At 45.0% G+C, this 12,442-nt stretch overlaps 1 protein-coding gene across 2 annotated transcripts in view; it reads left to right on the forward strand.

Annotated features, from left to right (window-relative positions):
* The first annotated feature begins 3,685 nt into the window (after positions 1–3,685).
* LOC137368921 (E3 ubiquitin-protein ligase RNF4-like) overlaps positions 3,686–12,442 on the forward strand; it is a 52,518-nt gene continuing 43,761 nt past the window's right edge. The window contains exon 1 of one of the 2 annotated variants that reach the window (XM_068029226.1): positions 3,686–3,779. Coding sequence is in view for 1 of the 2 variants with exons in the window: in XM_068029228.1 (XP_067885329.1) it covers positions 3,777–3,779 (3 nt within the window). In the remaining variant the exon portion in view is untranslated. The remainder of the gene's footprint in view (positions 3,780–12,442) is intronic. The other variant, XM_068029228.1, reaches the window with a different exon arrangement.

A 12,442-nucleotide genomic window follows, 5' to 3' on the forward strand; every position in this document is an offset into this window, starting at 1 on the left:
CATGCTCTCTCTTCGTTTCTCTTATTTGCTTTTTTACTTCCCCTCTGGACCTTCTATATTCAGCCTGGTTCTCAATAGTATTTGTAAAAGGTAAATCGTGTTTAACTAACTTGGTTGAGTTTTTTGATAAGGTAACAGGGTTGATGAAGCTACGCAATTGATATTGTGTACATGTACTTCCAAAAAATGTTTCATAAGGTGCCACCGGGCTTGCCAGCAAAGCTGAAGCCCATGGAATAAAAAGGACAGTGGCAGCATGGATAAAATGTTGGCTGTGTACCAAGAAACAGATAGTACTGGTGAACTACCAGTTCCGAAGAAGGGTCACTGACCCGAAACGTTAACTCTGCTTCTCTTTTCACAGATGCTGCCAGACCTGCTGAGTGATTCCAGCATTTCTTGTTTTTATTTCAGATTTCCAGCATCCACAGTATTTTGCTTTTATTATAGTACTGGTGAATGGTTGTTTTTCGAACTGGAGGTCCCTGGGGTCAGTGCTAGGACCACTGCTTTTCTTGATCTATGTTAATGATCTAGACTTGAGGGTACAGGACATGATTTCAAAATTTGCAGATGACACAAAACTTGGAAGTATTGTGAACAGTGAGGAGGATAGTGATAGGCTTCAAGAGGACATAGACTGGGTGAACAGGTGTCAGATGTAATTTAATACAGAGAAGTGTGCAATGATATATTTTGGTAGGAAAAACGAGCAGAGACATTACAAAATAAAGGATACAATTGTAAAAGAGGTGCAGGAACATAAGAGACCTGGGATTATGTAGGAAAAATATAATTGAAATTGGCAGAGTAGATTGAGAAAGTGGCTTTATAAACAGAGGCATAGAGTACAAAAGCTAGGAAATTATGATGAACCTAATTTAAGGTGATTGGCAAAAGAAGCAATGGTGACATGAGGAAAAACTTTTACACAGCAAATGGTTAGGATCTGGAATGCACTGCCTGACAGTATGGTGAAGGCAGATTCAACTGGGGGCTTTCGAAAAGGATAAGCACTTGAACAGAAATAAATTTGCAGAGGTATGGGGAAAGGACAGGGGGAGTGGGACTAGGTGAGTTGCATTTTTTTTTGGTCTTTACACACCAGGCCCCTTTTATTTTGTCAACAGGGCCTTTATTCCCCAGGCCCTCTTCTATGTATGTTTCGTTTTCATAAATAAAAATAAAACAAAACTTAAATTAAAATGCCATTCTCAGCATCAGTGATGCACTCCAACCCCTGCGGTGCCCATTGATGGCGGAAGGCCTCGAGCGAACTGGCGGATACCACATACTCCCTCTCCAGAGATACTTGGGCATGACTGTAACCTTGAAAGAGGGGCAAGCAATCAGGGCAGTCAGACCACCTTCCCCCCACCCCACCCCACCCCGAGACCATCTGCTGCCTTGAGCTGTGAATCCCCACCTTGGCCAGGCCCAGGAGCAGACCGATGAGGAGATTCCAGCCTAGTACACCCCTCTACACACCAGGTTCCCAAAGATTAGGAGTATGGCACTAAAGTGGAGCCAAAACTTGAGCAGCAGCCCCCATAAATATTCAGAGGGGCTGCAACCTCACACACTCCATATAAAAATGAAACATGGACGAGGAATACAGAGTAGAATCTCAAAATTTGCTGCAATACCAAACTTGGAAGAGTGGCAAACAGTGAAAATGATATGAACTGCCTGCAACAGGACATAGATAGGCTAGCAGAATGGGCAGATGGAATTTAATACTGACAAATGTCAGGCAATGCATTTTGGCAGAAGGAATGGGGAAAGGCTATACTTAATGGCACATTTCTAAAGAGCGTGCAGCCACAGAGGGACGCGAGGGTGCATTTGCAGCAATCTTTGAAGGTGGCAGGACATATTGAGAGAGTGGTTCGTAAAGCATATGGGATCTTGGGCTTTATAAATAGAGGCATTGAATACAAAAGCAGGGAAGTTATGCCGAACCTTTAGAAAGTTCTGGTTAGGCCTCAACTGGAGCAGTGTATCCAGTTCTGGTTGCCCACTTCAGGAAGGATGTGAGGGTCCTTGAGAGGGTGCAGAGGAGATTTACCGGAATGGTTATCCAGGGGTGTGGATTTTAGTTACAAGGCTAGGATGGAACAGTCGGATTTGGTCTCCTTAGAACAAAAGAGATTGAGGGGAGATTTAATAGAAACATACAAGATTATGACAGGCAAGTTAAATTAGACAAGGAAAAACTGTTCCCATTAACAAATGATACATGGACGAGGGGACACAGATTGAAAGTTTTGGGCAAGAAGTGCAAGAGGGAATATGAAGAAGTACTTGTTTTACACAGCAAATGGTAATGACCTGGAACTCACTGCACACAAGGGTGACAGAAGCAGAGACAATCACTGACTTCAAGAGGAAGCCACTTGAGAGAAATAGACTTACAGGGCTACTGGGATCGAGCCGGAGAGTGGGGCTGACAAAAATAAAAACAAGAAATGCTGGAACCACTCAGCAGGTCTGGCAGCATCTGTGGAAACAGAAGCAGAGTTAACGTTTCGGGTCAGTGACCCTTCTACAGAACTAGCAAATATTAGAAACGTCAAAGGATATAAGCAAGTGAGCCGGGGGTGGGGCAAGAGATAACAAAGGAGGTGGTGTAGATTGGACAAGGTCACATAGCTGACCAAGAGGTCAAGGAGCAAAGGCAAACAATATGTTAATGGTGTGTTGAAAGACAAAGCATTAGTACAGATAGGGTGTTAACGAACTGAAGATTGAACAGCAGCAAGCACAAACATGAAAACAAAAACTGAACAAACTACCATGAAATGAAATAAACAAAATAATTTTTTTTTTAATTGTAAAAAAAACCTTAAAAAAAATCAGTGGGGCTGACAACATAGACCATGGAGGTCCAGCGTGGACTCGATGGGCCGAATGGCTTCTATTGCTGTAAATGACTCTCTGACTATTCCAGGCTGCAGAAATTACAGGCAGCCTAGGGAATTCCCCCCCCCAATTGACTCAAATGACGATTGCACGGGACTGCCCTGGGCAGAATGCCACTCACAAGCCCGCCGCCGCCAGATGATAACACGAACATAGTAGGCGCAATCGCCTCCATCTGTTCTATAACCATTGGCTGATTTTATATAAGACCACTCCCTACATCTCACTGATTGGCTGACACACTGCAGGCGGTCAACAGCGATGATTGGCAATAATGAGACGCATGTGCTAGGTTAGCCCCACCCCCTGCCTCTCGCCTCGGTTGTAACGGCTCCTCGGGTCCCTCACTCTGAACTTGGGCTGCATTGGGCAATATGACGCCACGTCCGCCGACATGAAAGGAGTACACCATAAATCTGGAATTCCATAAGATTTTATATATATATATATACACACACACAGAGAAACAAATTTTTTTTCTCCTGCTTCCACTCACGACTTACATTCCTATGGTAAATTTCAAAGTGCTTCGGTTAACGGCTCCCTGACGTCATGCACCGCGCACTGCTTTCTGGGAGCTGTAGGCTTCATTGGGGAGCGCTCCAAAAAAACCCATGACACCCCGCGTGACCTTTCTTTGACCTCCTACCTCCGCGAACTCACGGAACCCACTGTCCAATCACCCGGCGGCTCTGTGGGATGAGTCGCCTGTGAACAGGCGGACTGACCAATCGACAGCGAGAAGGTGGGGAAAAGGGGCGGGTCCGGTATCGTTGGCGTCATGTGCGTGCGCCCGCCCTCTCTCCGTCGGGCAGGTCTTCCTCACAGGCTCCGGCGACTGCTTTCATTTCTGAATGGTGACTGGGTTTTATATTATTTTTAAAATTTTTATCTTAGATTTCCTCTTGTTTTTCTTCTTAGCAGCCGATTAGTACTTTTTCGGGTGATTTTGGCCTGGCGTACGTGAAGTCTGCTGTTGCTGTGTGTTGGTTTTGCTGTCAGTTCTGTGAAGGTTTCCTGATCCGGCTTAGGCCTTAGGAACTGCAGTTTATACACGTTCCTTGCTATCTTATAGCATAGGATTTTTTAAAAAATGAGAGTTAAATGTTAAACTATTTGAATGTTTGTGTTAAGGGGATGCATTGTTGTCTTTCAAAAATGTTATGATTTTTTTTGTGTGAAGTTATGCCAAGTTTGGGATTTTTATTTTTGGTCATGCTGCATGGTTATGTTCAAACGCTTCTTGTGATTTGAAATTAAACAGAAAATGTTGGAATCAGTTAGTAAGTCTGGCAGCGTCTGTGGGGAGAGAAACAGTTAACTTTCACGTTTGTGACCTTTCACTTGTGATCTGTTGCTGTGCCATTTCACATTACTTTTTAACGTTTGATTTTTTTTTGGCTGCATTTGCACCAGTGATGGTGCTGAGTACGAGTGCCACAGACCAAATGTACATGTTTTAATAAAGTAAAAGCAAAATGCTGCGGATGTTGGAAATCTGAAATGTAAACAAAGTGCTGGAAATACTCAGGTCTGGCAACATCTGTGGAGAGAGAAATAGTGTTAACATTTTGGGTCTGGAACTTTTCATCAGAACTAGAAAATGTTAGCAATGTGCAAGAATTTGAGTAAAGGGAAAGGGGGGAAGGTGTGTAATAGGGTGGAGGGCAGGCGAAATTAAATGACAAAGAAGTAATGGAACAAAAAGCAAAGCATTAGTCCAGATAGAGTGTTAATGGCAGAATAATGAACACTTCTCTGAAAGAACAACTTATGAAAAATGAGTTTAAAATGATTTTAAAAATGGCAGTCATGTTCTGAAACTGTTGAACTCAACGTTGAGTCCAGAATGCTGTAGAGTGCCTAATCGGTGAATCATAGAAAGTTTAAGGCACAAAAAGCGGCCACTTGGTCCATCATGTCTGTGCCAGCTAAAAAACGATCCACCCATTCTATTCCCATCTTCCAGCATTTCGTCCATAGCCTTGCAGATTACGGCATTTAAGGTGCATATCTAGACTCTTTTTGAATCAGTTGAGGGTTTCTGCCTCAACTACCCTTTCAGTGAGTTCCAGACCCCCATTACCCTCTGGGTGAAAAAGATTTTCTTCATCTCCCCTCTAATCTTCCTATCAATCGCTTTAAGTCTATGCCCCCTAGTCACTGACCTCTCTGCTAAGGTAAATAGGCCCTTCACCTCCGCTGTATCCAAGCCCCTCAAAATTTTGTACATTTCAATCAGATCTCCCCTCAGCCTTCTCTGCTCCAAGGAGAACAACTCCAGTCTATCCAATCTTTCCTCGTAGCTGCTTTTTTCCAGTCCTGACAACATCTTCGTAAATCTTCTCTGTACCCTCCCTAGTGCAATTACATCCTTTCTGTCATGAGGTGATGCACACAGTACTCAAGTTGTGGCCTAACCAATCAGTTATACAGTACCTTCAAGATGAGTTGCTGTTCTTCAAGCTTGTGTTGAGCTTCATTCCAACACTGCAGCAGGCCAAGGACAGAAATGTGGGCGTGAGAGCACGGTGGTAAATTAAAATGGCAAGCAACTGGAAGCTCGGGGTCGAGTTTGCGGACTGAGCGGAGGTGTTCCACAAAGCAGCACCCAATCTGCACGTTTTTAGGTTGCATTTACATATATTAGAGATGGGAACAAAAAGTGGAGTTTTGGAGTGCTGGAAGAATTAATTCCAGTGTAATTTCTTGTTTTACCTGCAGCCTGTTCACAGTCGCAGGATTGAATTTAGAAACTTGAGTACTGAAGTATGTCATTTACGGGTCTGATTCTATTGAAGATTTTTATTTCATTAATAGCTAAAATGGAAGGATTTAGTAATACTGTACTCTAAACTTTCTTTTGTTCTTTCGTAGCCTCCAATTGCCATCTGAACCACTCTTTCCCCTTCCTGCAATCTCGCTTCCTTGACATTGAGACACTGTCCTTTTCATCCTCTGTGTTTTTTTGGGGGGGGGGAGCTTCAAAACTGCAGAGCCATTTGCTTTGCTTAGTTGTCTTCTGCAATCAACAGGCTTTTAAATACAAGTGTTGAATTACATAATTACTTCCTGACTTTGCATGCTTTCTGCTACTTCTCTCGGCCTTAGAATGGCCTGTAAGATGCACCAAGGCTTCTCAATCTTTTAAAAATCTCCCCTTTTTCCCTGCTGTGCTGACAGTTTCAGTAATAAAACTATATAAACATGAGGAATAATTTTACTGCTGTCATATTAGTCCTAACTTAAGTATATAATGCTTTCTTTCTTTGGCCTCCTTGTCTCGAGAGACAATGGGTAAGTGCCTGGAGGTGGTCAGTGGTTTGTGAAGCAGCGCCTGGAGTGGCTATAAAGGCCAATTCTACAGTGACAGACTCTTCCACAGGTGCTGCAGATAAAATTGGTTGACAGGGCTGTTATACAGTTGGCTCTTTCCTTGCGCTTCTGACTTTTTTCCTGCCAACTGCTAAGTCTCTTCGACTCGCCATGCTTTAGCCCCACCTTTATGGTTGCCCGCCAGCTCTGGCGATCGCTAACAACTGACTCCCACGACTTGTGATCAATGTCACAGGACTTCATGTCGCATTTGCAGATGTCTTTAAAGCGGAGACAAGGACAGCCGGTGGGTCTGATACCACTGACGAGCTCGCTGTACAATGTGTCCTTGGGGATCCTGCCATCTTCCATGCTGCTCACATGGCCAAGCCATCTCGGGCGCCACTGGCTCAGTAGGGTGTATAAGCTGGGGATGTTGGCCGCCTCAAGGACTTCAGTGTTGGAGATATGGTCCTGCCACCCGATGCCAAGGATTCTCCGGAGGCAGTGAAGATGGAATGAATTGAGACGTCGCTCTTGGCTGACATATGTTGTCCAGGCCTCGCTGCCGTAAAGCAAGGAACTGAGGACACAGGCTTGATACACTCGGACTCTTGTGTTCTGTGTCAGTGCGCCATTTTCACACACTCTCTTGGCAGTCTGGACATAGCAGTGGAAGCCTTTCCCATGCGCTTGTTGATTTCTGCATCGATAGACAGGTTACTGGTGATAGTTGAGCCTAGGTAGGTGAACTCTTGAACCACTTCCAGAGTGTGGTCGCCGATATTTATGGATGGGGCATTTGTGATGTCCTGTCCCATGATGTTCGTTTTCTTGAGGCTGATGATTAGGCCAAATTCGGTGCAGGCAGCTGCAAACCTGTCGATGAGTCTCTGCAGACACTCTTCAGTGTGAGATGTTAATGCAGCATCGTCAGCAAAGAGGAGTTCCCTGATGAGGACTTTCCGTACTTTATTCTTCGCTCTTAGACGGGCAAGGTTGAACAACCTGCCACCTGATCTTGTGTGGAGGAAAATTCCTTCTTCTGAAGACTTGAACACATGTGAGAGCAGCAGTGAGAAGAAGATCCCAAACAGTGTAGGTGCGAGAACATAGCCCTGTTTCACGCCACTCAGGATAGGAAAGGGGTCTGATGAGGCGCCGCTATGCTAAATTGTGCCTTTCATATTGTCATGCTTTGGTGGGCATCCAATCTTTTCTAGTAGTCTGAAGAGACCACGTCTGCTGACAAGGTCAAAGGCTTTGGTGAGATTGATGAAAACAACGTAGCGGGGCATCTGTTGTTCACGGCATTTCTTCTGCAGCTTTTGAAGGGAGAACAGCATGTCAATGGTGGATCTCTCTGCTCGAAAGCCACACTGTGCCTCAGGGTAGACACGCTCAGCCAGCTTCTGGAGCCTGTTTAAAGCGACTCGAGCGAAGACTTTCCCCACTATGCTGAGCAGGGAGATTCCACGGTAGTTGTTGCAGTCACCGCGGTCACCCTTGTTCTTGTAGAGGGTGATGATATTGGCATCGCGCATGTCCTGTGGCAATGCGTCCTCGTCCCAGCACAGGCAAAGCAGTTCGTGCAGTGCTGAAAGTATAGCAGGCTTGGCACTCTTGATGATTTCAGGGGTAATGCCGTTCTTCCCCGGGGCTTTTCCGCTGGCTAGAGAATCAATGGCATCACTGAGTTCCGATTTTGTTGGCTGTATGTCCAGCTCATCCATGACTGGCAGAGACTGGGCTGCATTGAGGGCGGTCTCAGTGACAACATTTTCCCTGGAGTACAGTTCTAGGTAGTATTCCACCCAGCAGTCCATTTGCTTGCGTTGATCAGTGATTGTGTCCCCTGATTTAGACTTAAGGGGGGCAGTCCTCATGATGGTTGGCCCAAAAGCCCTCTTAATGCCATCATACATTCCTCTGATATTTCTGGTGTCAGAGGCCAGCTGAATATGTCTGCATAGGTGTTGCCAGTAGTCATTTGCGCAGCGCCTGGCTGTTCTTTGTGCAGTGCTTCTGGCTGCTTTAACTGCTACGGATGTTAACTCGCTGGGGGCTTTCTTGTAGTTCAGCAGTGCAATGTGCTTAGCGGCTATGACAGGTTCCAGCTCTTCAATGTGAGATTGAAACCAGTCTGCTTTCCGCTTCACACGTTTGCCATAGGTGGTCATTGCTGAGTCGTAGATGGTGTCTCTGATGTGGGCCCACTTGGTCTCTGCATCCCCTGTGGGAGTGTTTTGAAGGGCTTTTTAGAGTGAATTTAGAAACTTAGCTAACAGCTGTGGATGAGAAATTCTGCTCGTGTTGATGCGCGGGCGGCCCTTCTGCTTGGTGTGATGCAGCTTTTTTGGTTTGAGGCTAACCTTGCTGCACACCAGGGAGTGGTCGGTGTCACAGTCCGCACTGTGGAAGCTGCGTGTGACTTGAACACTGTTTAAGGAGGCTCGCCTTGTGACGATAAGGTCCAGCTGGTGCCAACAACGTGATCTTGAGTGCCTCCAAGAAACCTGGTGACAGGGTTTAGTGTGAAAGAATGAGTTGGTGATGCAGAGGTTATGATATGTACATTACTCAAGCAGTCTCTGACCATTCTCATTCATCCTACCAGTGCCATAGCGTCCAAGGCAGGAGCGCCATGAGTCATGGTCGGCCCCAACCGTGGCATTCAAGCCCCCCAGCAGGAACACGTGTTCGGTGTTGGGGATGCTACTAATGATCTTATGGAGTTCCTCTTATAACTGGTCTTTAGCTTCAGGTGGGGAGCATAGATGCTGAGTAGGTGTACTAGACCAGAGGCGGTGAACAGTCGGATGGACAGTATGCGTTCCGAGCCATTTGAGGGTGGCTCTATCATGCTGAGCAAAGAGTTTCTGATGGCGAAGCCCACTCCATGCTGTCTTGGTTCTTCAGGATCCCGACCCTGCCAGAAGAAGGTGTAGTCTTGCTCTGTTAGAGATCCGCTCGCAGGGAGGCGTGTCTCCTGAAGTGCTGCAATGTCTACATTGAGTCTTCTGCGCTCGTTGTTAATGATGGCGGTCTTCCAAAAATCGTTGATTTGTGTACGGTCTTCCAACAGGCCAGGACACATAGTTCTGACGTTCCAGCTTGCAAAACGAAGGGCTGGTACCTTCTTTCCTTTTTTGGTCGTGCCATTTGGTGCGGTGTTGCAGTCCACTTGTCGGGCAATGACCCTGAGCTCCAAGCACCCATTGAAGCAGGTGGACTGTGGCGGGACAGAACCTTACTGACAGGGGGCTGCCCGGTTTGAGGCGGGCTGTAGCTGTCCAGTGAGATGTAATGACCTCCCACCAACAAAGGCAACCCGTGGCGCCCTATCTGTACTCCAATTATATAGTGTATATAATACACACTTACATAAAGATACATTTTAACAATTCTTGCTCTCTTACCTCCTTAAATTTACTCTCCTATTTAGTGTTTTTATTTAACATATTTTATTGGTTTTCTGCCTCCCCACTGCCCCTGTTCCTTTGAGTTGAAGCTCCTTTTATGTAGGAAAAGTAATATTTTCAACTTTCCTGGCTAGTTTTTCAGTCAGTGAAAAGCCTAGATTATGCTGATTAACCATATCTTATCTCTAAAAGTAGCTACATTAATTTTTGGAATGTCTGCTGCATCTGTGCTGTAATCCAACAAGCATAAAGTGTTGAAATTTTCCGGCAGATTGATGAGCCCTAGATTGATTCTGTGCGGAGTTAGCTGATTTTTAGCTGGGACAGTGTTCCTAGTGTGATTTTGTTAACTTTGGTGTTTGGGTAAGGAGAAGGAAGTCGAGCAAGAATTCAATTTCTGATAGCCAACTACTGCTTGTATTCCACTTGAGCAGTCATTGAGTGTGAACAGCTCTTGGGCCGATCGTGATGTCCGACCTCTCCACTCCTGCAATTGATTCATTTGTCTGCATACTAGAGGATGTGCATGAATGAAGGTCACTTGAAGGTCTTCGAGGGGAGAAAATTGTCTAAGATTTTTTTTAAAACTTGTACTTTCAAGAGCTTGTGAAATCCATCTTTAAAGTGAATTAGTTTTGAGTTTTAAAGCTGACTAAAGAAATGTTTTTGCTGAGTATCAATATCGAAACCCTGCAGTAGGGGTTTGCTCAGAAATTATATCGGTCCCTTGACTCGGAGATTTTCATTACAAGTTAAAGGGGTGTTAAGCCATGCTATGCTGACCAGTCTTTCAGACTGACTGAAAATCAGGCTGTCCTCTGGTTGATGGTGCTTTGTTTATTCCAGTGCTGGAGAGAGAGGATGACCTAGAGAGGTGAGGAACACAATCTTTTTGGTTAGAGTTCAGAAACATTCTACAGGCCACCAGCTAGCAGGCAAGAGATAGTGGAGCAGATTTGCAGAGGAATTACAGAGAAGTGCAAAACTATAGTGATTGTGGAGGACTTCAATTTTCCTAATATAAACTGGGATAGCAATAATGTAGAGGCAGAGAGGGGGAAGAGTTTTTAGAAGTGTGTTCAGGAGAATTTTTGTGATTGCTGTTTCTGCTCCAACGAAGGATTGCTCTTTGATCTGCTGACTCTGGCCTCTTCTGCACTCCCTGTCCTTACTCTGCTGTGCCATATTCTTCAGACATCTTGGCTATTGTGTCTAGGACACCCTCTCAACATCTCTTTGCCCACCTTTTAAACACCTGTTTCAAACCTACCTCTTTACGGATGCTTTCAATCACTTGCCAATCCTTCTGTTAGAGCTCAGTGTCCATTTTTACCTCTCTGAAGCACCTCATGGCATTTACTAGGTTAAAGCTGCTATATAACCGCAAGCATGATATTTGTGTAGTCACGTGGGCTATCAGTCGGAGCCATTCAACAATGGAATGAAACTCTGTGAAAGTGTCTTGTATAAGACACTAGCTCGGCCTCAGCTGGAGTATTGCGTCCAATTATGGACACTGCACTTCAGGAAGGATTTAACAGCGTTAGGGTACAGAAAACATTTGTGAAATGATTCCAGGGATGAAGATAAATTGGCGAAGTTGAGACTGTTTTCATTGGAGAAGAGTAATCCAAAATCATGAGGGTTCTGGACAGAGTAGATAGGGAGAAATTGTGCCCACTCACAAAAGGATCGAGAACGAGAGCGCACAGATGTAAAGTATTTGGTAAGAGAAGCAAAAGTGACCTGAGGGGAAAAGTTTTCATGTAAGGTGTGGCATGCACTGCCCGAGTGTGTGGTGAAGGCAGGCAGGTTCGAGAACACAAGCAGGAGTAGGCCATTCAGCCCCTCGAGCCTGCCCCACCATTCAATAAGATCATGGCTGATCTGTCCCGCATAACCCTCGACTCTCCGAGATTTAAAAAATCTATCTACCTCCTCAAATACATGTAGTGACCTAGCCTCCACAACTGAGGTAGAGAATTCCAGCGATTCACCACCCTCTGAGAAGAAATTCCTTCGCATCTCAGTTTTAGATGTGTGCCCCTTATTCTATGTCCCCTAGTTTGAGATTCCCCCACCAGTGGAAACATATTCTCAACATCTACCCTGTTAAGCCCCCTTTCAGTAAGATCACCTCTCATTCTTCTAAACTCCAACGAATAAAGGCCTAACCTGTTTAGCCGTTTTTGATAAGACAGCCTCTTCATCCCAGGAATTAGCCTAGTGAACCTTTTCTGAACTTCCTCCAATGCTAGTATATCCTTCCTTAAATACGGGGACCAAAACTGTACGCAGTACTCCAGGTGTGGCCTCACCAACACTCTGTACAGTTGTAATAAGACTTCCTTATTTTTAAACTCTAACCCCCTTGCAATAAAGGCCAAAATTCCATTTGTCTTTCTAATTACCTGTTGCACCTGCATGCTGACTTTTTGTGTTTCCTGTACAAGAATATCCAGATCCCTCTGTACTGCAGTATTTTGTAGTCTTTCTGCATCTAATTGATCTGCCTTTTTATTCTTCCTACCAAAGTGGATGACCTCACTTTCCCACATTGAACTCCATTTGCCAAGTTTTTTGCCCACTCACTTAACCTACCTATATCCCTTTGCAGATTCTTTCTGTCCTCATCACAACATGTCTTCCCACCTATTTTTGTATCGTCAGCAAATTTGGATACTCTTCACTCTGTCCCTTCCTCGAAGTCATTAATATAGATAGTAAATAGTTGAGGACCTAGGACCAATCCTTGTGGCACCCCACTAGTTACGGCTTTCCAA

This window comes from Heterodontus francisci, chromosome 4 (assembly GCF_036365525.1).
Source record: "Heterodontus francisci isolate sHetFra1 chromosome 4, sHetFra1.hap1, whole genome shotgun sequence".
NCBI lineage: Eukaryota > Metazoa > Chordata > Chondrichthyes > Heterodontiformes > Heterodontidae > Heterodontus > Heterodontus francisci.